The 22,250-nt window shown below is 39.7% G+C and overlaps 1 protein-coding gene across 1 annotated transcript; it reads left to right on the top strand.

The window, feature by feature from the left end:
* Nucleotides 1-5,921: 5,921 nt before the first annotated feature.
* On the top strand, nt 5,922-6,599 carry LOC133045281 (uncharacterized; the record flags this gene model as incomplete). The annotated part of the gene is made up of 1 exon (XM_061127567.1): nt 5,922-6,599. A coding segment is annotated over exon 1 (678 nt), but the record flags the coding sequence as incomplete, so codon positions are not given.
* Nucleotides 6,600-22,250: the final 15,651 nt, after the last annotated feature.

Raw genomic sequence — 22,250 nt, 5'->3', positions numbered from 1 at the left:
CCTTTTGCATTGTCAGGTAGACTCTCAACCACTGGATCACCAAGGAAGTCCCAAAATTCTTAATTAAGCAGATATTAATTGATTCATCTTAATAGGACTAATAAAGTTCTTCCTGGGCAGGGCTGTGCCGTGATCTTTGTGGGACCTTAGATCCCTGACCAAAGATTCAATTCGAGCCCCAGGCAGTGTAAGTACTGAGTCTTAACCACTGGACTGCCAGGGAATTCCCAAAGGATTAATAATTTTTTATCTAAAAACAAAACCAGCAGGGTAATACTAGAAATATTCCCATTAAAATATCACTCATTATCACCACCACTATTTAATATTGTTCTTAATAATAGCTAATAATTTAAATTTTAAAAATCTAAAGTATACTGAAAATGGCAGAGTAGTAGAAAGTCATGTGATTATCTCTTCTTGCGAGAGCACCAAAATTACAGCTAGCTGTTGATCAACCATTGACAGGAGGACTCAGGAACCCACCAAAAAAAGACCCCATGGCCAAAGTCAGAAGAGAAGCCGCAGTGAGACAGTAGGAGGGGCACAATCACAATAAAATTAAATCCCATACAAGCCAGGTGGGTAACCCACAAAACTGGAGAATGATAATACCAAAGAAGTTCTCCCACTGTTGTGAAGGTTCTGAACCCCACATCAGGCTTCCCAGCCTGAGGATCCGACAAAAGGACAGGGAATTCCCAGAGAATCTAACCTTGAAGGTCAGTGGGATTTGATTACAAGACTTCCACGGAACTGGGGGAAACAGACACCAGTCTTGGAAGGCACAAACAAAATCTTGCCCACACCAAGACCCAGAAGAAAGGAACAGTTGACCCCACAGGAGACTCAACTAAAACTACCTGCTAGTGTTGGAGGGTCTCTTGAGGAGGTGTGTGTCGGCAGGGGCTCACCACGGGGACGAGGGCACGGGCAGCAGTAGTCTGGGAAGGTCCCTCTTGGTCCCATTAACCTGGCCATGGAGCCTGCAGACCCAGGGCTGGGTCGCCTCAGGCCAAACAACAGTGTGGAAGGGAGTGCAGCCCCACCCATCAGCAGATAATTGGATTTAAAACCTTACCGAGGCCCTGCCCACTAGAGCAAGACTTAGATTTTCCCCATTCAGTCCCTCCCATCAGGAAGCTTATTCAAGCCTCAGCCTCCTCCATCAGAGGGCAGACAGAAGCAGTAAGAAGAATCACAGTCTCACAGCAGCTAAAACAAAAACCACATTACAGAAAGTTAATCAGGATGAAGAAGCATAAAGTCATGTCCCAGATAAAGAAACAAGATAAAACCTCAGAAAAACAACTAAATGAAGTGGAGATAGGCAACTTTCCTGAAAAAACAATTCAGAATAATGATAGTGAAGATGACAGGTGATATGCAATGACCTTCAAAGTACATCATTAAATGAAAAAAATTGAGATAGAGAACCAAATGCCTATTGTGCTATCATTAACGTAAACAAAAGAGGGAGGTTGTAGTTTTGATAATTGAAGGTAATAGGGAATTTTCAGAAAGGTCTGTTTATCACCGTCCCAGGGAAAACAGAAAGGTCCTGCTGGAGGAACAGAGTGAAATGAGCATAAAAGGATGCTGCTGCCCACTGAGTCTCTCACATTTTGTTCTTCTGCTTCGGCAGCCTTTCCATCCACAGGTCTTTGTCCTTCTGTGGAACAATTCCTTGTGTTATGATACTCTAACATGTAAGGTGAGCTAGTGAGAGAGCTCACCCGCTGGATGATTGGGGAGGGGTAGGTGGAAGGAGAAACCTGTGCCTCAGAGCAAGTCTGAAACACAATCCACTTTCCTCTGGCAAGTGCCCATGGAGTCTTTCCTCAGTCCTAGGGAGACAGGGACAGAGAATGAAAACTGAGTGGTCGTCACATAAAATCTTGGTGAGATGCTACAAGTATTCATTTTATGATCATCATGTAAGAAAGTGGCTTCAAGGTACATTTCAGCAGTTTCAACACAGAGTGAACTTGGCATTGGATACATTTCACAAAGATATAAGAAATGCAGCAGAGACTATGCTCATTCCTTTCATACAACAGAGGCCTGGCTGATAACACTTATGATGGAAGAATGAAAGACTCTGAGAGGATTACACAAGAATCTTCCCTGGTCATTTCCAGAACAGAAAGGAAGCTATGGTAGAAGGGAACTAAAAATTTCAAATTACTTATTTAATGATAATGAATTTAATGTAATTACTTATTTAATGATCATATTCATTAAATTAGACATTGTGTTTGAAAGCACTGTGAAGCATAATACAGAGGGCCTTGATTTCATCTGATTTTATTAAAAATATATCTGGATTCAGATTTTTATAGAAATATTAAACGGTATTGTATCCTTCTCAGTGTATCACATTTGTGAGATTGTCACATTAATGATGTAATCCCTTGGTCAAGACGGTGACTACCAGATCTCTCTTTGGTAATGGGAACTTTTCCTCTCTGAAATTACTAAATATCCTTAGGGAAACACTTTCAGACATTTTGAATATATTTTTCCAAACTTTTTCATTGGAATGGTTTTATCTTTCATTGATGATTCTTGTCTGAATTATTACTATAATGCTTATAAAATGATTTTCCCATTTCTACCATTCCTAGTACATTGACTAGTTGTTATTCTTTTATGAAGAACTGTCCTTCTTATCACCCTTAAAATGTGTTGTGTTCATATCAATATAGGTGGGTGGATTCCTTTTTATTCAATATATTGTAACCCATTCTGCATTATTCATTTGAGGCTGGCATTTGACATGAGGCTGACTACAAAATATAGATTTCAAGGTAGTTCTCCATTGTCTAGGAGAGGAATCTGGGGTTCCATATTTATAACTGGCTCCGCCTAGTGCTACTTATGTTCACAAAAATTTTAAAAGCTGAGAAGAAGCCCTTCCAGATGATCATTAGAGGGGTTTTTGTTAGCAGTGATTCCCCGCTCCCCACACAAGGCAATACCCCTAAAATGTGAAAAGGCTGCTCCTCTGAGGCACGGAAGACCATAATGCCAACAAAGGCAACTCTGTCTTCCATGGGTGGAGAGGGATGAGTAAGAAGTGGAGAGGCTGAGAGACAAGATAATTACTATTTCCTTAGAGCAATGCTTTTCTGAATCATGGTAACCATTTAACTCTATCCCCAAAAGTGGGGATGATATTTGGAACTAAACATTGACATAATCAGGAAAAAGCCTAGATCAGGATGGCATAGAGAATGTTTGAAAATACACTGTCAAAAAAAAAAAAAAGAAAGAAAATACACTGTCATCCTTGCTGAAAAGTCTCAATGAAAGCTAGAAAAAAAAAAAAAAAACATGAAAAAAAGAAACTAATAATTTTATAGAGGCATCAGGAAACTGAAAAACCAACAGGCCAGAATTTTAAGAAATGCCTGGAAGATAGAGAGCAGGAAGAACTGTGTAGTTTAAAAAAGAGAAAGTGAGCTCACCTGTTAATGCCTACTTCCTCCTCCGATCCCACTAAAATAATAGCAAATTAGAAAAAAAGACAAAAACCCACAAGGAAAAAGTGAATAGTCATTGAGGGCAAGAATAGGTTAATGTTGTCATGGTATTTTACATGTTTGTTACCAGGCATAGGAGAGAAAGAGAAAATGACTCCATACTTGGAAAAAAGGAAAAATTATGATTGACTGATTTCTGACACCTTGAGAAAACACCTTTTCAAACCCAGTTTGAATGAAACCTGAAACTAGAGTCCTGAGGAATGTTAATCCATTGGCACAAGATATCTAATTGACTCACAGCTACTGAAGGGACAGACAGTTTTATGGCCCACTATAGTTACAGTTTGGAGAAGGAAATGGCAACCCACTCCAGTACTATTGCCTGGAAAATCCCATGGATGGAGGAGCCTGGTAGGCTACAGTCCATGGGGTCGCAAAGAGTCGGACACGACTGAGTGATTGAACTGAACTGATAGTTACAGTTTATCTTTATTTATTTTTAAAATACCTATTTTTATTTATTTGGCTGTGCCATGTCTTAGTTGTGGCACTTGGGATCTTTAGTTGTGGCATGTGAACTCTTAGCTGGGGCATGTGGGATCCAGTTCCCTGAGCAGGAAACAAACCTAGCCCCCTGCATTGGGAGCTTGGGCCACCAGGGAAGTCCCTATAGTTCAACTTTAGAAACCAACAAGCTCTATGATTTTATAGCATGGGTGTGGAGTTAAACACAAGGATTTTAAGGCCATGCAGAAAGTTAACCTTGAACGTGGACCTTGAACGTTCAAGGTCAGGAGGGGCGGCCGTGAGAAGATACCCCTCCTCCAAGGTAAGGAGCAGCGGCTGCACTTTGCCGGAGCACCCGTGAAGAGATACCCCACGTCCGAGGTAAGAGAAACTCAAGTAAGACGGTAGGTGTTTCGAGAGGGCATCAGAGGGCAGACACGCTAAAACCATAATCACAGAAAACTAGCCAATCTGATCATAGGACCACAGTCTTGTCTAACTCAATGAAACTAAGCCTTGCCATGTGGGGCCACCCAAGATGGTCGGGTCATGGTGGAGAGGTCTGACAGAATGTGGTCCACTGGAGAAGGGAATGGCAAACCACTTCAGTATTCTTGCCTTGAGAACCCCATGAACAGTATGAGAAGGCAAAATGATAGGATACTGAAAGAGGAACTCCCCAGGTCGGGAGGTGCCCAATATGCTACTGGAGATCAGTGGAGAAATAACTCCAGAAAGAATGAAGGGATGGAGCCAGAGCAAAAACAATACCCAGATGTGGATGTGACTGGTGATAGAAGCAAGGTTCGATGCTGTAAAGAGCAATATTGCATAGGAACCTGGAATGTGAGGTCCATGAATCAAGGCAAATTGGAAGTGGTCAAACAGGAGATGGCAAGAGTGAATGTCGACATTCTAGGAATCAGCGAACTAAAATGGACTGGAATGGGTGAATTTAACTCAGATGACCATTATATCTACTACTGTGGGCAGGAATCCCTTAGAAGAAATGGAGTAGCCATCATGGTCAACAAAAGAGTCCAAAATGCAGTACTTGGATGCAATCTCAAAAACAACAGAATGATCTCTGCTCGTTTCCAAGGCAAACCATTCAATATCATGGTAATCCAAGCCTATGCCCCAACCAGTAATGCTGAAGAAGCTGAAGTTGAACAGTTCTATGAAGACCTACAAGACCTTTTAGAACTAACACCCAAAAAAGATGTCCTTTTCATTATAGGGGACTAGAATGCAAAAGTAGGAAGTCAGGAAACACCTGGAATAACAGGCAAATTTGGCTTTGGAGTACAGAATGAAGCAGGGCAAAGGCTAGTAGAGTTTTGCCAAGAGAACGCACTGGTCATAGTGCGTTCTTCCAACAATGCAAGAGAAGACTCTACACATGGACATCACCAGATGGTCAACACTGAAATCAGATTGATTATATTCTTTGCAGCCAAAGATGGAGAAGCTCTATACAGTCAGCAAAAACAAGACCAGGAGCTGACTGTGGCTCAGATCATGAACTTCTTATTGCCAAATTCAGACTTAAACTGAAGAAAGTAGGGAAAACCACTAGACCATTCAGGTATGACCTAAATCAAATCCCTTATGACTATACAGTGGAAGTGAGGAATAGATTTAAGGGACTAGATCTGATAGACAGAGAGCCTGATGAACTATGGATGGAGGTTCATGACATTGTACAGGAGACGGATCAAGACCATCCCCATGGAAAAGAAATGCAAAAAGGCAAAATGGTTGTCTGAGGAGGCCTTACAAATAGCTGTGAAAAGAAGAGAAGTGAAAAGCAAAGGAGAAAAGGAAAGATATTCCCATCTGAATGCAGAGTTCCAAAGAATAGCCAGGAGAGAGAAAAAAGCCTTCCTCAGTGATCGATGCAAAGAAACAGAGGAAAACAACAGAATGGGAAAGACTAGAGATCTCTTCAAGAAAATTAGAGATATCAAGGGAACATTTCAGGCAAAGATGGGTTCGATAAAGGACAGAAATGGTATGGACCTAACAGAAGCAGAAGATATTAAGAAGAGGTGGCAAGAATACACAGAAGAACTGTACAAAAAAGATATTCATGACCCAGATAATCACAATGGTGTGATCACTCACCTAGAACCAGACATCCTGGAATGTGAAGTCAGGTGGGCCTTAGAAAGCATCACTACGAACAAAGCTAGTGGATGTGATGGAATTCCCGTTGAGCTATTCCAAATCCTGAAAGATGATGCTGTGAAAGTGCTACACTCAATATGCCAGCAAATTTGGAAAACTCAGCAGTGGCCACAGGACTGGAAAAGGTCAGTTTTCATTCCAATCCCAAAGAAAGGCAATCCCAAAGAATGCTCAAACTACCGCACAATTGCACTCATCTCACATGTTAGTAAAGTAATGCTCAAAATTCTCCAAGCCAGGTTTCAGCAATACATGAACTGTGAACTTCCAGATGTTCAAGCTGGTTTTAGAAAAGACAGAGGAACCAGAGATCAAATTGCCAATATCCACTGGATCATCAAAAAAGCAAGAGAGTTCCAGAGAAACATCTATTTCTGCTTTATTGACTACGCCAAAGCCTTCGACTGTGTGGATCACAATACACTGTGGAAAATTCTGAAAGAGATGGGAATACCAGACCACCTGACCTGCCTCTTGAGAAACCTGTATGCAGGTCAGGAAGCAACAATTAGAACTGGACTTGGAAAAAAAAAAGAACTGGACATGGAACAGCAGACTGGTTTCAAATAGGAAAAGGAGTACGTCAAGGCTGTATATTGTCACCCTGCTTATTTAACTTATATATATGCAGAGTACATCATGAGAAATGCTGGGCTGGAAGAAGCATAAGCTGGAATCAAGATTGCGGGGAGAAATATCAATAACCTCAGAAATGCAGATGACCACCCTTATGGCAGAAAGTGAAGAACTAAAAAGCCTCTTTTTTTTTGTCTAAAAAGCCTCTTGATGAAAGTGAAAGAGGAGAGTGAAGAAGTTGGCTAAAAGCTCAACATTCAGAAAACTAAGATCATGGCATCTGGTCCCATCACCACATGGGAAATAGATGGGGAGACAGTGGAAACAGTGTCAGACTTTATTTTTGGGGGCTCCAAAATCACTGCAGATGGTGACTGCAGCCATGAAATTAAAAGACGCTTACTCCTCGGAAGGAAAGTTATGACCAACCTAGATAGCATATTAAAAAGCAGAGACATTACTTTGCCAACAAAGATCTGTCTGGTCAAGGCTAGGGTTTTTCCAGTGGTCATGTATGGATGTGAGAGTTGGACTGTGAAGAAAGCTGAGCGCCGAAGAATTGATGCTTTTGACCTGTGGTGTTGGAGAAGACTCTTGAGAGTCCCTTGGACTGCAAGGAGATCCAACCAGTCCATCCTAAAGGAGATCAGTCCTGGGTGTTCATTGGAAGGACTGATGCAGAGGCTGAAACTCCAATACTTTGGCCACCTCATGTGAAGAGTTGACTCATTGGAAAAGACCCTGATGCTGGGAGGGGTTGGGGGCAGGAGAAGAAGGGGACGACAGAGGATGAGATGGCTGGATGACATCACCGACTCGATGGGCATGAGTTTGAGTAAACTCTGGGAGTTTGTGATGGACAGGGAGGCCTGGCGTGCTGCGATTCATGGGGTCGCAAAGAGTAGGACACGACTGAGCGACTGAACTGAATTGAACTGAGAAAGTTAACCAGTTTTCAATCTTATCTAACAAATTGTCTCTAGAATTCCTTTCATTAACTCTACCTCTATGTGTATTTGTATACACACACACACACACACACACACACTCTTCCGTTTTCAAGCACTGGCAAACCAGCCTTTTTTTTTTTTTTCCTACCTACTGGTTTTTTCTTTAAGAAGTTAAATAAAATTTTGATAAATGTTCACAATCTGGTTTCAGAATTTTGCTTTAACATTGCTTTTAGTTTTCTCAGTTTTGCGAAGTAAATGGGGATGAGCCAACAAGAGGAAGCCAATTCGTGCTTCAGTACTCCAGAAATGCTCAGACAGTGGAAACACCACATCTTGTGGTGGAATGGGGAACATAGCTGAAAATATTTGTCCTTGTCTATCAGTACAGAAAACTGGAATTTGTCATCTGGAAAGGTTGGATCCCAAAACTCTTAGTTTAGGGAGATCAGGCATGGCTGAGGTTGAGGCTGCTGGAGGTCTATGGGGAGACCTGAATGAAGTCTGAACTCTGAATGGAGACCTTGGCATCATCCCCTGCTCTGAGCTACATAGATTCTACCACTACCCACTCTCTCCCTTCTGCTGACACACACTACTCCCTACCAGACAGCTCACAGGAGGAGCCTTCTCTAGAGAAATTGGCCAACCCAGAGAAAAACACTTACAAAAATTTGGGGGAGTCCCCATATGAGACTTCCCGGGTCCTGTCCATCTGTTACTATGAAGCCACAATCGATAAATTTCACCCACAAACACAAAGCTTTAGTTCATGGGTATATGAACAGATGGTCATAGGTCCCCTTACATGGAAAGCTACTGCTGCTGCTGCTGCTAAGTTGCTTCAGTCGTGTCCGACTCTTTGCGACCCCAGAGACTGCAGCCCACCAGGCTCCCCCATCCCTGGGACTCTCCAGGCAAGAACACTGGAGTGGGTTGCCATTTCCTTCTCTAATGCGTAAAAGTGAAAAGTAAAAGTGAAGTCGCTCAGTCATGTCCAACTTGTAGCGACCCCATGGACTGCAGCCTACCAGGTTCCTCCCTCCATGGGATTCTCCAGGAAAGAGTACTGGAGTGGCTTGCCTTCTCCAACATGGAAATCTACTAACATGGAAATCAGAGACTTAAACAAACTGAAAAAAGGAACTTGAGGAAATTCTTCCCACCTTGCAGTCTCCTGCCAGTGTCTCCCACAGACCAAGGGAGGCTGAGAAGCTGTGAGGGTCAGTCTCCTGAAAGCACAAGAAGGGCAGGCAGGGAGTAGGTATATAAACAAATAGGCATCTGACCAGCACATCCTTGAAATACCAGCTAAATTTAGACAGAGGGAGACAGAGGCAAAGATAGTGACAAAAAAAATGATGCTTTCAAATTGTGGTGCTGGAGAAGGCTCTTGAGAGTCCCTTGGATGGCAAGGAGATCAAACCAGTTAATCCTGGAAGAAATCAACTCTGAATAGTCATTGGAAGGACTGTTGCTGAAGCTGAAGTTCCAATACTTTGACCACCTGATGCAAAGAGCCAACTGATGGGAAAAGACCCTGATGTTATGAAAAGTTGAAGGCAAAAGAAAAAGAGGGTGCCAGAGGATGAGATGGTCAGATAGCATCAGGGACTCAACGGACATGGCTTTGAGCAAACTCAGGGAGATAGTGAAGGACAGAGGAGCTTGGTGTGCTGTAGTCCATGAGGTTGCAAAGAGCCAGATTCGACTTAGGGACTGAACAACGACAATATGATGTGATAAGAAGGTCACTTTGCCTCTGTGTTTTTCATCCTCAAATCGTATAACCACAGTCAAGTCCTGAGGAAAACATCAGACAAATTAAGGGACAAAATATTTAGTCAGTATTCTTCACAGAGAAAGGTCAAGAAAACAAGGAAAGAACCGAGAAAAGTTGAATTAAAAAAAGGATGGAAACACATACCATACAAATGTTAACCAAAAGAAAGCTAATGTAGCTATATTCATATCAGACAAAATAGACTTTAAGGCAAACAGGATTTCTAGAAATGGAGATTTTTTTTTCATAATGGCAAAATGTTCAATTTGCCAGGAAGGTATAATAATTATAAGTTTATAGGCACCTAATAACATGGTCCTTAATATTAAAAGCTAGATTGACAGAACTAGACGTAGATATGGCCATAATCAAGGTAAGCCATTTTAATGTACTTCTCTCAGAAACTGACAAAACAGACAAAATAAGTCAGTGGGCCAGTTGTTTCTCTGTTTTTTCTTTCTTTCTTTTTCTTTTTCAGTTCCCCATCCAGAGACTGAACCAATGCCCTCTGCAATGAAAACATCACAGTCTTAACCAGTAGAGTGACAGGGGATTCTCTAAATGAAAATTTAAACTATCGAATAAAGAAAAATTGAAAGAATCAGATTCCATTCAGTTCAGTTTAGTTCAGTCACTCAGTCATGTCCGACTCTTTGTGACCCCATGGGCTGCAGCACGCCAGGCCTCCCTGTCCATCACCAACTCCCGGAGCTTACTCAAACTCATGTCCATTGAGTCGGCAATGCCATCCAACCATCTTATCCTCTGTTGTCCCCTTCTTCTCCTGCCTTCACTCTTTCCCAGCACCAGGGTCTTTTCAAATGAATCAGTTCTTCACATCAGGTGGCCAAAGTATTGGAGTTTCAGCTTCAGCATCAGTCCTTCCAATGAATATTCAGGACTGATTTCCTTTAGGATGGACTGGTTGGATCTCCTTGCTGTCCAAGGGACTCTCAAGAGACTTCTCCAGCACCACAGTTCAATAGCATCAACTCTTTGGCACTCAGCTTTCTTTATAGTTCAACTCTCACATCCATACATGACTATTGGAAAAACCATAACTTTGACTAGATGGACCTTTGTTGGCAAAGTAATGTCTCTGCTTTTTAATATGCTGTCTAGGTTGGTCATAACTTTTCTTCTAAGGAGCAAGCATCTTTTAATTTCCTTGTCGTATAGGATTAAATTAACAGAGATGAAATCAAAGAGAATCAGAGCCCCGAATATGCCTGCCAGAACTTTAGGGGCAATTGAAAGGCTACAGAGATAGAAAACCAGATCAATAGAGCAATGCATAGTCAAGTAACAGACCTACATAAATGTAGAATCTAGTTTGTAATGAATGTAGCATTTATTACAAATTATGGGGAAAGGGTATACTGTTCAACATATGGTTTTAGTACAATAGGTTTAACATATCAGGAAAAATTAATTTATATATCTATGTCATGCCATAAATAAAAATACTTTCTAGATGGAATACAGATCTGAAATAAAAACAAGTTTTAAAAGTAAAAAAGTATGAGCAGCTTTAAAATATATAAACATACACATGTATCTGTATATAAAATATAAAAAATATAATTTGGGAAAAGGAAGGTTTTCATAAACAAGACACAAAAGATGGAGCTAAGTACAGTAGCTATCATAAGCTTACTAGGTTTTCCCTTCCTTCAGTTGTTCCAAAACCAAACTCTTTAAACCCGCATGGTTGACTCACATTCTGAGTAGCTTGAAATGACTGAACCAGTCACCAGACAGAGAAATAGGGATATAGCACATATTGGTCAGAATGCCCATAATAGCTAGCAGGTTCTCATGGGATGCCTGTGCCCAATCCATCAGGACAGTCTTTCTCTATTCCTTTGGAACCATGAAATGTAATAATATGGGCCACATTTCCAAAAAGATGTAGGAAGCTTCAAGGGGAAAGAAGCCCAGAGAATTGAATAGATTGAGTGGGAAATGGTCCTAATGACATGGTTGGAGTTATGATTCTCATTGTGACTTAGGACCAAATATCTCTAGAATTCTCAGTTTTGTTAGCCAATAAATTGTCTTTTTATCAGAACTAGATTGAGTTGGGTTTGCATCACTTTCAACCAAGAAACCATGTCCAATAATCCAAAGATAATAAAGGTGAAGCTTGTTGATTTAAATCCAATAAAACTATGACCTTCTCAGCAATGAGAAATAGCATAAACAAAGTAAAAGATAAGTGGTAGAATATATTATGTATAGCAAACCACGACAAAAGATCAAGTCCAGAATATAAACAGAAAGCCTTCAATTCTACAAAAAAATAAAATAAAATAAAGTGGCACAAAGGAAAAGTGAGAAAACGGTATTGTGTGAGAACCCTTTCCTTTGAAAGTGATAAATCTTAATTCCTACTCCTTTAAGAAAAAAAAGGGGGCCATTTTTGTGTTGATATAATTGAGAACCCAAAGAGCAATATACTTCAGGAATGACAGGATTCTGTTGCTTAGATATTGCCCATAGCAACACCTCTTTCCATCTCTTAGTTCTAATTCTTTCTTATGAGTATGTTTCATTGTCACCAAGGTTCTCTTTACATGGCAGCAATATACTTTCCTGCAGCTGCAGGCTTGCTATCATTGTATTTGTCAGAATTGTTTTGCTTGTAAGTATTATAAAATCCAACCCAAACTGGTTTAAACAAAGAAGGGAACTCAGCCTGTGTAATCAAATAAGTGTAATCTAAAATAAGACTGAGTGGAACTTGAACCAAGAGCTCCAAAAACAACAGCTAGGACTCATTTCACCCCCTCCACAGTATCCTTCCTTCTGCTGTGCTGGCTTTATATTCAGGTTCCTCATGATGGCCTCCAGCAGCCCTAGGTTCTGCTCATTCTTGATGCTCTCTTAGTCCTAGGGGGAAAAAGAAGCTTTTTTTTTTTTTCTCTCCCTTACCAATCACCATATTTCAATGGCTCTGACTGGGTCACATGACCATGCCAAGCAACCTCTGTGGCCATGGGAAGGTCAGTCTGGGTCATATGCCCACTTACAGAAGTTACTTCCTCTCAAAATAGAGGAGCCAAGAATAAGAGAAAGAAGTATTAATAGTTCCTTTCCTCTTCTTCTAAAATCAACATGCTGTTATCAGAGGAAGAGTGAAATGTATTTTAGGGAGTAAACATACACCTACCACAATGTTCTTAAATGTACCTCATAACTTTAAAGACAGGTTTCCCAGAGTCCACATCAATGTGTCCAAAGGCTCTAGTTATGCCAGGGTCTTGTGTGTTCCCCTGGGCCAATCCATCATTGTATCTCACTGAATGGTTTTGGTTTGAGTATCCTAGGAGCAGAGCATGAGCCAGGGATTCAGTTGCACCTGATTGATTGGAGAGTACTCTCAGGAATAGCTCTATAAGCAGGTGAGGGAAACAGAACGGGACCAGGGAAGAGACCAGGCAAAGGTGACGGTCCAGCTGCTGTCTAACCTGATCTCTTGGGGAGCGCTGAAGCCTAAATTGTTATGCAGAATTGTCTCTCTCCCACTTCCCATGTGAGGCAAGTGATCTGTTTTTTGTGTCTCCTTATCTTTAGAAGTAGAATAGGAATAGGTGTATGCAAATTGCCTTTTCCTGCTGAGGGCAATTCTCTGAAGAAAAGTGCAGCTATCAGGAACACTCACCTGAACTGGAGAATGACCAGTAAAGGGAATCTAACTGGGGTGCCAACAGTGTCTACTACAATAATTTAACACAATTGGTCAGCTTGGGTCACTTGTACACCTTGTCACAGGGGAGATAAGCCTTTTGAGTGACAGCTCAATCAGAATCATAAGAAATGGGAGAAGGGGGATTCTAAAAAGCAGAGTCAGATATTGTCTGTAGTTCCCTTTAGCACTCCCACACACATGCCTGCAACTTTTAAAATGCCCCTATTTAAGATGATGCAGTTAGATCACAACTGAAGAGAAACTTTCACTTCTTGCAGCAAATGCAGTCATTGCCTTAACCAAAGCCCCTTGTCCTTACCACTTCAGTGCATATTAGCCTATTTTCTAGCAGCCAGTATGTGTACTTCTCTGAATAAGGGCTTTCTCTCAATATTCACTATTTCGTCACCTACACAGTAGGCCAGAAGAACAGAGGAATTAATGTTTTTCCCTCCCTGAGAGCTGCTCTTAACCAATGAATGACAGGAGTTGATACATGAACACTTCAGCTCCCTTACTCTTTGTAGTGGAATAACACAGTGGTGCATGTTCTGCAGTGGCTCCCAGAGTTTCTCGTGGGATTAAGATCTAATTATACACAGTGGTAACTGGTTTGATTATACACCCTATATTTGTTGTCTTACTTGTCCTGTGTCACTTCGTCACTCTTCTACCAGTATTCTCCTTTACCTCCCAAATAAACTGTGTGTGTGTGTGTGTGTGTGTGTGCGCGCACACACACACGCTCAGTCACATAGTCATGTTTGACTTTTTGCAACACTATAGACTGTAGCTCGCCAGGTTCCTCTATCCATAGGATTTCCCAGGCACGAATACTGGAGTGAGTTGCCATTTCCTCCTCCAGGGGATTTTCCTGATCCAGGGATTGAATCCTGGTCTCCTGTGTCTCCTGCATTGGCAGGCAGATTCTTTACTATTAATACTATTTACAGTTGATGCAAGTGCTCTTTGCTTTGGCAGCTGACAATGTTTTTTGGTCAGTTCCATCTTAATGCCTCCTGGCTTCTCTCTGTACTGATCGTCTTGTTCATTGTCTTCCATGGCCATATCTAAAAGTTTTTGGCATGATACTTGTGAGCTGCCATAAATGCCTTTCATTTCCAACTTCATTATGGTATCTGCTATTACTAGTGGTTTCAACATTTCCTGTGTGTCCACATGGCCCAGTATTGTGGCTGAGATTTCTGTGTTCATCTCTATGATGTCCAGTCTTACAATCCAGCTTTCTGAGGAGAAGAAGCTTTTTCTTTAATTCACCAATGTATATTCCTTATCTAGAATTTTGTCTGCATGAACTATATATACAATATATTTGCTGAATGAATGTATAGATAAATAAATAAATTCAACAATAAAAGTTTCTGGCATGGATCCCCTTCTGAATTCTGTACAGCTTTAGCAGGTCATTTGCTGTTGACACAAGATCTGAAACCTGAGGATGCTTTAAGGTATTGTCAGCCACACTTGCCTGATCATAAGACTCAGCTGTGGTGCATATTAAAGCATCAGCATAACCCTTCACTATTCTAAAGGAAAAGATCCTGGGAAATTGTCTTTGCCTGAATTCCCTAGGGAACAGAGCAAGAAGCAAAGATTTCATAATAGAGCCTTAGGTACTATGGTAAGGTACAATGAGGTACAATCCCAGAGCAACAGAACATAGAAATATGGGAAAGGAAGGAAAGTAAATGCAAGCTGCTTTATTACTGGACCCACCAAAGCTTCAAGCCTGGTTGCTTAGTTACACACAAGTCTTTAAAAGTTATGCAAACCTGCCATGTATTGGAATGTTCCACCGAGAGATAAAGAAGAAAGATTATTTGCTGGTTCTCTCCTGTCTCTTATCTTACACTGGCCAAAGTTCATGCATGGGGTGTTAACTCTCTCATGGCCTGGGATTCTTTTCTACTCCTATAGAAGGGGAAGCTAAGTTCCTTGGTTAATATGTTTACTAAATCATGGATGGTAGGAGGATAGCAATTCACTGTAAATGAGAAAATTCAGGGAAAGAACAATTAACTCACAGAATTTGAAAGTCATAAGGTAAGGATGATAGTCAAGATATTTAACAATCAGTTCATTATGGACACAACTTAATCAGATTAATATAGTTTATAGGACAAAGGAAACAGGTACTTGTGTTGAGAACATTAGGAACCAACATTCTCAGCTCAGGAAAAAAGAGCTACAAATATAGAATCAAAGTAAAGTAAAATCTTGTAGTCTTAAGTTTGAATTTGGAAATTACTGTGAACTTAAGATGTGTTTTCCTTAAACAAACAAAATTTTCTAGCCCTGTATGCTAAAAAAACAAAAGCTGCCATGTCTCTAGGAATGAATACGGCTAGTATCTGGATTGTGATCTACAAATACTATTTTTCTCTAAAATGAACCAGGACTATTTGAAAAAATGTCTAATTCCATGTCTAGGACATAAAATGTACAAGAAGAGCCTGAAATATCTTGTATTAGAAATGAGAAAACTTTGGGGAATTCCCTGGTGGTACAGTGGTGGGGACTTTCACTGCTGTGGCCTGGATTCAATCCCTTGTCAGGGAACTAAAAACTCACAAGCCATGCTTGGCACCAGGGGTGGGGTGAAGACTTTAAAAACTACTGTAGGAACCAACCTACTATATGCGACAATTTGAGAATCAGAAAGAAGAGTGATTACAATGAACTGAAAGACATGAGAGAAGTCATATACCATAATATTCAAAACAGTAAGAACAACAAAATATTTTGATCAACTTCAGGGGATGCCAGGGAATTATTTCATTGTTCTGATTATTGGTAAACAAAGGCACATAAGCACTTTGTGCTTATCATCCTTTTATTGTACAAACTATACCTCACAATAAGTAAATAGTTCATGGGGAAATGTTATTCTTTATAGAACAATCACAGTTAACAAATGAATAAAGAATGATAGAATGAAATACTAGACATTGTAAATATTAGAATTAAAGTGAATTAATGGCTCTAGGCAAGTTCTGTCTAATACAGCCTTCTGGATGATGGAAATACTCTATATTTACATTGTTCGATATAATAGCCTCTGAATATGATCAAGATTATAGATCTAACTACCAGTTTAGGAAATATAGGGAATAGAGGAAAATGATATACAACACCATAGTAAGAGAAGTCAGCAAAATCTAGAATATGGAAAACTCATCAGAACAAGCAACATGATTTATTATAATAACCAAATAAGTGCAAGAGAAAAGAAATGGAAGGGCATGGAAGCTATAAATTAAAGAGCTAAAAGACAGATCAGTAAAATGCTAAGGGTGGACCTTATTTGGAACCAATTATGTCTTTAGTCTGGGTCCCCCAGAAAGCATAACCCAAATTTTTAAAAAGTTATGTGAAAACTTAAAAAAAAAAAGCTGAGAATTTTGTTTTATTCAGCAGACACACTGAGGACTGAAGCCTGGGAGACAGCCTCTCAAGTAACTCTGAGGGACATTTTCCAAAGAAGTTAGTGAGGAGCCAGGATAAATAGGAGCTTTTGCAACATAAACCAGGTAGTCAGGATGGACAACAAGATGGCAGAGGAGTAGGTGAATGTGGAGAACTTCTTTCTCCATGCTTGCATCAGGAATATATCTTCTGATGCAGAAGATCTCACAAAACACCATTTGAGAGCTGGCAGGAGTCCCTGACCATTGGAAAGGAGTATATAGATCCACATAAAACTCATGTGCGAGGTTCTTTGGGTGCTATGGCTATTGAGGTGTTGCTTTTACCATTAGTTTTGGGGTTTTGTCTTCTGTGCTTTGAGGCATGTGAAGTTTTGATGCCTCAGTATGGAGTCAGGCTTGAATCTCTGAGGCAGGAAATCTGAATCAAGGACTTTGAACCACCAGAGAACTCCCGACCTCATGGAACATTAATTGACGAAGACTCTCCCAAATGCCTCCATCTCAACACTAAGACAAAGCCCCATCTAAAGGCTAGAAAGCTCCAATGCTGGATGCCTCATGCCAAATCATTAGCAAAACAGAAACACAGCCCTGCCCATTATCAGAAAGGCTGCCCAAAACCATACCAAGCCCATAGTCACCCCAAAACACACTACTAGACATGGCACTGCCCTTCAGAGAGACAAATCCAGCTCCATCCACCAGAGCACAGGCACAAGTCCTCCCAACCAGGAAAGCTTCACAAGGCACTAGTCTAACCCCACCCATCGGGGGCAAGCTCCACAATTAGAGGACTTATGACCCTCCAGCCTGCAGAAAGGAGATTCCAAACACAGTAAATTAATGAAAAGAAAAACATGCACCAGATGAATAAACATGGTAAAAACCCATAAGACCAAATAAATGAAGAGGAAATAAGTAGTCTACCTGAAAAACAATTCAGAGTAATGATAGCAAACATGATCCAAAATCTTGGAAATAAAACGGAGGCACAGATAAATAGACTGGAGGCATGGATCAAGGAGATGCAAGGAATGTTTGACAAGGACCCAGAAGAATTAAAGATAGAGACAATCAACAATGAATAACATAATAACTGAGATTAAAAACACACTAGGAAAAAAAAAACACACTAGAGGGAACCAATAGTAGACTATCTGAGGCAGAAGAACAAATAAGTGAACTGGAAGATAGAATGGTGGAAATAACTAAAGCAGACAAGAATAAGGAAAAATTAAAAAGAAATGACGACAGTCTCAGAGACCTCTCGGACAACACTAAGTGTACCAACATTAGAATTATAGGCGTTCCAGAAGAAGAAGAAGAAAAAAGAAAAGTTATGAAAAAATATTTGAAGAGATTATAGTTGAAAACTTCCTTAGCATTGGAAAGCTAGGGAAGGCTCCCACCCAAGTCCAGGGAGCCCAGAGTCCCATATAAGATAAACCCAAGGAGAAACACGCCAAGACATTTATTAATCAAACTAAGAAAAATTAAATACAAAGAACAAATATTAAAAGCAGCAAAGGTAAAGCAACAAATATCATACAAAGGGATCCCAATAAGGATAATAGCTGATCTTTCAATAGAAATTCGGCAGGCCAGAAGGGAGTGGCAGGATATACTTAAAGTGATAAAAGGAAAAAAACCTACAACCAAGATTACTCTATCCAGTGAGGATCTCATTCAGGTTTGAAGAAATCAAAAGCTTTCAGACAGGCAAAAGTTAAGAGAATTCAGCACCACCAAACCAGCTGTACAATAAATGCTGAAGGAACTTCTCTAGACAGGAAATGCAAGAGAAAGAAAAGACCTGCAAAAGCAAACAAAAAACAATAAAATAATTGGTAATAGGATCATACATATTGATAATTACCTTGAATGTAAATGGACTAAATGCTCCAACCAAAAGACACATATTGGCTGAATGAATCCAAAAACAAGACCCCTATATAAGCTGTCTACAAAAGAGTCACTTCAGACCTAGAGACACACACAAACTGAAAGAGGGGCTGGAAAAAGATATTCCATACAAATGGAAATCAAAAGAAAGTGGGAATAGCAATACTTAGGTCAGATAAAATAGACTTTAAAATAAAGACTGTTACAAGAGACAAGGAAGGATACTACATAATGATCAAAGGGATCAATCCAAGAAGAAGATATAACAATTATAAATATATATGCACCCACCATAGGAGCACCTCACTACATAAGGCAAATGCTAATAACTATTAAAGGGGAAACTGTTTAATTCTGTGTTGATACCAGACAACATAGAAATGCAAAGGCTCATAAGAGACTACTACGAGCAATTATATGCCAATAATATAGACAACCTGGAAGATATGGACAAATTCTTAGAAAAATATAACCTTCCAAAAATGGATTGGAAAGAAATAGAAAATATGAACAGACTAATCACAAGCACAGAAGTAAAAAGTGTAATCAAAAATCTTCCAACAAACAAAAGCTCAGGTCCAGATGGCTTCACAGGTGAATTCTATCAAAAGTCTAGAGAAGAGCTAACATCTATCCTGGTCAACTCTTCCAGAAAATTGCAGAGGAAGAAAAACTCCCAAACACATTCTACAAGGCCACCATCACCCTGATACCAAAACCAGACAAAAAAAGAAAATTACAGGCCAATATCACTGATGAACATAGATGAAAAAAACCTCAACAAAATTCTAGTGAACAGAACCCAACAGTATATTAAAAGGATTATTCATCATGATCAACTGGCTTTATCCCAGGGATGCAAGGATTCTTCAGTATACTCAAAGCAATCAATGTGATACATCATATTAACAAGCTGAAAGATAAAAATCATATGATCACCCTAATAGATGCAGGGAAAGCTCTTGACAAAATTCAACATCTATTTATGATTAAAAAAAACTCTCCAGAAAGTAGGCATACAAGGAAAATACCTCAACATAATAAAGAACATATACGACAAACCCACAACACACATTATTCTCAATGGTGAAAAACTGAAAGCATTTCCTTTAAGATCAGGAACAAGACAAAGTGCCCACACTCACCACTACTATTCCATATAGTTTTGGGAGTTCTAGCCATAGCAACCAGAAAAGAAAAAGAAATAAAATGAATTCAGATTGGAAAAGAAGCAGCAAAACTCTCATATACATAGAAAACCCTAAAGAGGTCACCGGGAAATTACTAGAGCTAATCAAGAAACATAGCAAAGTTACAGAATATAAAATTAATACACAGAAAAAAAAAATTAATACACAGAAATCCCTTGAATCCTTATACACTAAAAATGAAAAATCAGAAAGAGAAATTAAGGAAACAATCCCATTCACCATTGCAACAAAAGAATAAAATACCTAGGAATAAACCTACGACAAAAGACCTGTATGCAGAGAACTATCAGACACTGAGGAAAGAAATCAAAGACAGCACAAACAGATGTAGAGATATACCATGTTCTTGGATTGGAAGAATCAATATTGTCAAAATGACTATCCTACCCAAAGCAATCTACAGGTGCAATGCAATCCCTGTCCAACTACCCATGGTATATTTCACAGAACTAGAAGAAAAAATTTCACAATCTGTATGGAAGCATAAAAGACCCTGAGCAGCCAAAACAATCTTGAGAAAGGAGAATGGAGTTGGGGGAATCACTCTGCCTGACTTTACACTATATTACAAAGCTAAATTTATCAAGTATGGTATGGTACTGGCACAAAAGCAGAAATATAGGCAAATGGAACAAGACAGAAAGCCCAGAGATAAACCCACACACCTATGGGAACCTTATCTTTGACAAACAAGGTAAGTATATACAATAGAGAGAAGATACAGTCCTCAGTAAGTGGTGCAGGGAAAACTAGACAGCTACATGTAAAAGAATGAAATTAGAGTACTTTCTAACACCATACACAAATATAAACTCAAAATGGATTAAAGACCTAAATGTAAAATCAGAAACTATAAAACTCTTGGAGGAAAACATAGGCAAAATACTCTTTGACATATATCACAGCAAGATACTCTATGATCTACCTCCTAGAGTAATGGAAATAAAAACAAAAAATTAAAAATGGGACCTAATTAAGCTTTAAAACTTTTGCACAGTGAAGGAAATTATAAACAAGTTGAAAAGACAACTCTCAGAATGGGAGAAAATAATACCAAACAAAACAACTGATGAAGGCTTAATCTCCAAAATATACAAGCAGCCTATTCAGCTCAATACCAGATAAACAAACAACCCAGTCAAAAAGTGGACAGAAGGCCTAAAGAGACATTTCTCCAAAGAAGACATACAGATGGCTAATAAACACATGAAAAAATGCTCGGCATTCCTCATTATTAGAGAAATGCAAATCGAAACTAAAAGAGGCATCACTTCACACTAGTCAGGATAGCCATCATCAAAAAATCTATAAACAATAAATGCTGGAGAGGATGTGGAAAAAAGGGGAACTTTCTTGCACTGCTGGTGGGAATGCAAATTGATAGAGCCATTATGGAGAACCATAGGCTTTCCTGGGGCACAGATGGTAAGGTGTCTGCGTAAGGTGTCTGCCTGCAATGCGGGAGACCTGGGTTCAATCCTGGGGTTGGGAAGATCTCCTGGGGAAGGAAATGGCAACCTACTCTAGCACACTTGCCTGGAAAATCCCATACACAGAGCCTGGTGGGTTACAGTTCATGGGGTCGCAAAGACTTGGACATGACTGAGCGACTTCACTTTCACTTTTGTTTTTCCACTATGAAGAACAGTATCGAGATTCCCTAAAAAACTAGGAATAAAACTACCATATGACCCAGTTACTAGGCATATACCTTGAGGTAACCATAATTGAAAAAGATACATGTACCTCAATGTTCACTGCAGCATTAATTATGATACTAGAACATGGAAACAACTTAGATGCCCATTGACAGATAAATGATTAAAGATGTGGTATATATACACAATGGTATACTACTCATCCATAAAGAGGAATGTATTTGACTCATTTCTAATAAGGTGGATGAACCTAGAGCCTATTAAACAGAATATAGTAAGTCAGAAAGAGAAAAACAAATATTGTATATTAAAGCATATATATGGAATCTAGAAAGATGGTACTGATGAATCTATTTGCAAGGCAGCAATGGAGATGCTGACATAGCAAACAGACTTATGGCCACGGAGGAGAAGGAGAAGGTGGGACGAATTGAGAGAGTAGCACAGAAACATATACATTACCATATGTAAAATTAGATAGCCAGTGGGAATTTGCTGTATAACAGAGGGATCTCAAATCTGGTGTTCTGCGACAAAGGTGGGAGGGAGGTTTAAGAGGGAGGTACATATGTATACCTATGGCTGATTCATGTTGATATATGACAGAAACCAATACAATACTGTAAAGCGATTATCCTCTAATTAAAAATAAATAAACAAAAAATAAACCAGGTAGTCAGCATCAAAAGATTACTCTGAACTAAAGAAAATCAGGTATTTCAAGTTAATGAATTTAGCACTTCTTTCTGTATGAGATGATACAAGAGTCTGGGCTCATTGAAATCATTCCTTTGATGTGCACCTTAACCATCTGGGCCAGAATCTCAGTTTTTTCCCATACTGAA

The sequence above is a fragment of the Dama dama genome, chromosome 23 (genome assembly GCF_033118175.1).
Source record: "Dama dama isolate Ldn47 chromosome 23, ASM3311817v1, whole genome shotgun sequence".
Taxonomy (NCBI): Eukaryota; Metazoa; Chordata; class Mammalia; order Artiodactyla; family Cervidae; genus Dama; species Dama dama.
The sequence above is the reverse complement of the archived record's forward strand: the minus strand, read 5'-3'. Positions and strand labels throughout refer to the sequence as shown.